At 48.8% G+C, this 5,000-nt stretch overlaps 1 protein-coding gene across 5 annotated transcripts in view; it reads right to left on the bottom strand.

Annotated features, from left to right (window-relative positions):
• LanA (laminin subunit alpha) overlaps window positions 1–5,000 on the bottom strand; it is a 105,563-nt gene that overhangs the window by 79,047 nt on the left and 21,516 nt on the right. For all 5 annotated transcript variants that reach the window (XM_070117421.1, XM_070117422.1, XM_070117424.1 and 2 more), the window contains exons 3-5: window positions 1,534–1,661; window positions 226–334; window positions 1–4 (exon numbers count right to left, since the gene is read on the bottom strand). The exon at window positions 1–4 is cut by the window's left edge and continues 167 nt beyond it. In XM_070117421.1, coding sequence (XP_069973522.1) covers window positions 1–4; window positions 226–334; window positions 1,534–1,661 — 241 coding nt within the window. The remainder of the gene's footprint in view (window positions 5–225; window positions 335–1,533; window positions 1,662–5,000) is intronic.

Below are 5,000 nucleotides of genomic sequence, written 5' to 3'. Positions count from 1 at the left end.
CGATCTGAGAGCAAGAGACATTTGAAAGAACGTTAGCTCTGTGACGTCAAAAAGTAAATAAATAGATAATAGATAAATAGATCAATATAATTAGTGTAAAACTCCGTCCGTAAATCTCCTTCCGCCAAAGGATTACAAAAAACGCGATTGGTAAACAGATGATCAGTATCATGGACTTCCCCCTGTTCCTCGATATTTCACTTCGGCATCAACTTTACCACTTACTTCTCCTCCTTCGAGCGGCACCACCTTCGAGAACTGAGTGACACAGGTGACATCGTCGTCCTCCTCGATTGGCTGAAGAGTTTCCGTCCCGAAGAAGTTCTCGCAGTCTCTGCGTTTTTTTTTTTTTTTTTTTTTTTTTTTTTAATAAAACCGATAGTATTAAATAAGTGAAGCCAGTGTTAATGACAATATTTGCATATTTAAGAAATGTGTGCATGTGTAAACAAACACACAAAAAGGAAGATATAGGTACATATAGACAGATGTATGTAATAAGAATATAGGTCTTTCATTAAGGAAGAATATAGGTCTTTCATTAACGGAATCTGCAAGTTTCTTTACATTTATCAGGATTAAATCTGAAGCCACTTTCATATGTATCCAATTCCAGCATATTCAGACACTACAAAGCGAAAGCAATTCATCCTGTACAAACTCATTCATCGACAGAAAATAAACCTGATACTCCCCAGCCAATCACTGCAACAAAGACAATACTCCCCAACCAATCACAGCAACAAAGACAATACTCCCCAACCAATCACAGCAACAAAGACAATACTCCCCAACCAATCACAGCAACAAAGACAATACTCCCCAACCAATCACAGCAACAAAGACAATACTCCCCGATCAATCACAGCTACAAAGACAATACTCCCCAGCCAATCACAGCAACAAAGACAATACTCCCCAACCAATCACAGCAACAAGGACAATACTCCCCAGCCAATCACAGCAACAAAGACAATACTCCCCAACCAATCACAGCAACAAGGACAATACTCCCCAACCAATCACACCAACAAGGACAATCCACCACAAGCAATGACACGAACAAGGGCGATACACCGCAACCAATCACAGCAACAAGGACAATACTCCCCAGCCAATCACAGCAACAAGGACAATACACCCCAACCAATCACACCAACAAGGACAATACACCCCAACCAATCACACCAACAAGGACAATACACCCCAACCAATCACAGCAACAAAGACAATACTCCCCAGCCAATCACAGCAACAAGGACAATACACCCCAACCAATCACAGCAACAAAGACAATACTCCCCAGCCAATCACAGCAACAAAGACAATACTCCCCAACCAATCACAGCAACAAGGACAATACACCCCAACCAATCACAGCAACAAGGACAATACTCCCCAACCAATCACAGCAACAAGGATAATACACCCCAACCAATCACAGCAACAAGGACAATACACCCCAACCAATCACAGTCAACACATAAAAAGAAAATCAAATCAATGCAGAAATCCTTTACGAAAAAAACTCACCCAGGGCTATCGGCGAAATACTGCCACGGTGTGTATGTTTCTCCGTTGTCGACCGAGCGCTCCAGAACCCACACTCCAGGTCGCGGGGAGTTGCCCATCTTGATGAGTACGTACGCAACTTGGAAGAGCTGTTGGAAAAGAGTCTTTTAGCTGTCGGGAAAGAGCCTTTCATTTGTCGGGAAAGAGTCTTTTAGCTGTCGGGAAAGAGCCTTTCATTTGTCGGGAAAGAGTCTTTCAGCTGTCGGGAAAGAGCCTTTCAGCTGTCGGGAAAAGCCTTTCAACTGTTGGGAAAGTCTTTCAGCTGTCGGGAAAGAGCCTTTCAGCTGTCGGGAAAGAGCCTTTCAGCTGTTGGGAATGAGCCTTTCAGCTTTTGGGAAAGTCTTTCAGCTATCGGGAAAGAGCCTTTCAGCTGTTGGGAAAGTCTTTCAGCTGTTGGGAAAGAGTCTTTCAGCTGTTGGGAAAGAGTCTTTCAGCTGTTGGGAAAGAGTCTTTCAGCTGTTGGGAAAGAGCCTTTCAGCTGTCGGGAAAGAGCCTTTCAGCTGTCGGGAAAGAGCCTTTCAGCTGTCGGGAAAGAGCCTTTCAGCTGTCGGGAAAGAGTCTTTCAGCTGTCGGGAAAGAGTCTTTCAGCTGTCGGGAAAGAGCCTTTCAGCTGTTGGGAAAGTCTTTCAGCTGTCGGGAAAGAGCCTTTCAGCTGTTGGGAAAGTCTTTCAGCTGTCGGGAAAGAGCCTTTCAGCTGTCGGGAAAGAGCCTTTCAGCTGTTGGAAAAGAGCCTTTCAGCTGTTGGGAAAGAGTCAGCTGTTGGGAAAGAGCCTTTCAGCTGTCGGGAAAGAGCCTTTCAGCTGTCGGGAAAGAGCCTTTCAGCTGTCGGGAAAGAGCCTTTCAGCTGTCGGGAAAGAGCCTTTCAGCTGTCGGGAAAGAGCCTTTCAGCTGTTGGGAAAGTCTTTCAGCTGTCGGGAAAGAGCCTTTCAGCTGTTGGGAAAGTCTTTCAGCTGTCGGGAAAGAGCCTTTCAGCTGTCGGGAAAGAGCCTTTCAGCTGTTGGAAAAGAGCCTTTCAGCTGTTGGGAAAGAGTCACCTGTTGGGAAAGAGCCTTTCAGCTGTCGGGAAAGAGCCTTTCAGCTGTCGGGAAAGAGCCTTTCAGCTGTCGGGAAAGAGCCTTTCAGCTGTCGGGAAAGAGCCTTTCAGCTGTCGGGAAAGAGCCTTTCAGCTGTCGGGAAAGAGCCTTTCAGCTGTCGGGAAAGAGCCTTTCCGCTGTTGGGAAAGTCTTTCAGCTGTCGGGAAAGAGCCTTTCAGCTGTCGGGAAAAAGCCTTTCAGCTGTCGGGTAAGAACCTTTCAGCTGTCGGGAAAGAGCCTTTCAGCTGTCGGGAAAGAGCCTTTCAGCTGTCGGGAAAGAGCCTTTCAGCTGTCGGGAAAGAGCCTTTCAGCTGTCGGGAAAGAGCCTTTCAGCTGTCGGGAAAGAGCCTTTCAGCTGTCGGGAAAGAGCCTTTCAGCTGTCGGGAAAGAGCCTTTCAGCTGTCGGGAAAGAGCCTTTCAGCTGTCGGGAAAGAGCCTTTCAGCTGTCGGGAAAGAGCCTTTCAGCTGTCGGGAAAGAGCCTTTCAGCTGTCGGGAAAGAGCCTTTCAGCTGTCGGGAAAGAGCCTTTCAGCTGTCGGGAAAGAGCCTTTCAGCTGTCGGGAAAGAGCCTTTCAGCTGTCGGGAAATAGCCTTTCAGCTGTCGGGAAAAAGCCTTTCAGCTGTCGGGGAAGAGCCTTTCAGCTGTCGGGGAAGAGCCTTTCAGCTGTTGGGAAAGAGCCTTTCAGCTGTCGGGAAAGAGCCTTTCAGCTGTTGGGAAAGAGCCTTTCAGCTGTCGGGAAAGAGCCTTTCAGCTGTCGGGAAAGAGCCTTTCAGCTGTCGGGAAAGAGCCTTTCAGCTGTCGGGAAAGAGCCTTTCAGCTGTCGGGAAAGAGCCTTTCAGCTGTCGGGAAAGAGCCTTTCAGCTGTCGGGAAAGAGCCTTTCAGCTGTCGGGAAAGAGCCTTTCAGCTGTCGGGAAAGAGCCTTTCAGCTGTCGGGAAAGAGCCTTTCAGCTGTCGGGAAAGAGCCTTTCAGCTGTCGGGAAAGAGCCTTTCAGCTGTCGGGAAAGAGCCTTTCAGCTGTCGGGAAAGAGCCTTTCAGCTGTCGGGAAAGAGCCTTTCAGCTGTCGGGAAAGAGTCTTTCAGCTGTCGGGAAAGAGCCTTTCAGCTGTCGGGAAAGAGCCTTTCAGCTGTCGGGAAAGAGCCTTTCAGCTGTCGGGAAAGAGCCTTTCAGCTGTCGGGAAAGAGCCTTTCAGCTGTCGGGAGTCTTTCAGCTGTCGGGAAAGTCTTTCAGCTGTCGGGAAAGAGCCTTTCAGCTGTCGGGAAAGAGCCTTTCAGCTGTTGGAAAAGAGCCTTTCAGCTGTCGGGAAAGAGCCTTTCAGCTGTCGGGAAAGTCTTTCAGCTGTCGGGAAAGAGCCTTTCAGCTGTCGGGAAAGAGCCTTTCAGCTGTCGGGAAAGAGCCTTTCAGCTGTCGGGAAAGAGTCTTTCAGCTGTTGGGAAAGAGCCTTTCAGCTATCGGGAAAGAGCCTTTCAGCTGTCGGGAAAGAATCTTTCAGCTGTCGGGAAAGTCTTTCAGCTGTCGGGAACGAGCCTTTCAGCTGTCGGGAAAGAGTCAGCTGTCGGGAAAGAGCCTTTCAGCTGTCGGGAAAGAGCCTTTCAGCTGTCGGGAAAGAACTTTCAGCTGTCGGGAAAGAGCCTTTCAGCTGTCGGGAAAGAGCCTTTCAGCTGTCGGGAAAGAGCCTTTCAGCTGTCGGGAAAGAGCCTTTCAGCTGTCGGGAAAGAGCCTTTCAGCTGTCGGGAAAGAGCCTTTCAGCTGTTGGGAATGAGCCTTTCAGCTTTTGGGAAAGTCTTTCAGCTATCGGGAAAGAGCCTTTCAGCTGTTGGGAAAGTCTTTCAGCTGTTGGGAAAGAGTCTTTCAGCTGTTGGGAAAGAGTCTTTCAGCTGTTGGGAAAGATTCTTTCAGCTGTCGGGAAAGAGCCTTTCAGCTGTCGGGAAAGTCTTTCAGCTGTCGGGAAAGAGCCTTTCAGCTGTCGGGAAAGAGCCTTTCAGCTGTCGGGAAAGAGCCTTTCAGCTGTCGGGAAAGAGCCTTTCAGCTGTCGGGAAAGAGCCTTTCAGCTGTCGGGAAAGAGCCTTTCAGCTGTCGGGAAAGAGCCTTTCAGCTGTTGGGAAAGAGCCTTTCAGCTGTCGGGGAAAAGCCTTTCAGCTGTCGGGAAAGAACCTTTCAGCTGTCGGGAAAGAGCCCTTCAGCTGTCTGGAAAGAACCTTTCAGCTGTCGGGAAAGAGCCTTTCAGCTGTCGGGAAAGAGCCTTTCAGCTGTTGGGAAAGTCTTTCAGCTGTCGGGAAAGAGCCTTTCAGCTGTTGGGAAAGAGCCTTTCAGCTGTCGGGATAGAGTCTTTCAGCTGTCGGGATAGAGTCTTTCA

This window comes from Penaeus vannamei, chromosome 40 (genome assembly GCF_042767895.1).
Source record: "Penaeus vannamei isolate JL-2024 chromosome 40, ASM4276789v1, whole genome shotgun sequence".
In the NCBI taxonomy this organism is placed as follows: domain Eukaryota; kingdom Metazoa; phylum Arthropoda; class Malacostraca; order Decapoda; family Penaeidae; genus Penaeus; species Penaeus vannamei.
The sequence above is the reverse complement of the archived record's forward strand: the minus strand, read 5'-3'. Positions and strand labels throughout refer to the sequence as shown.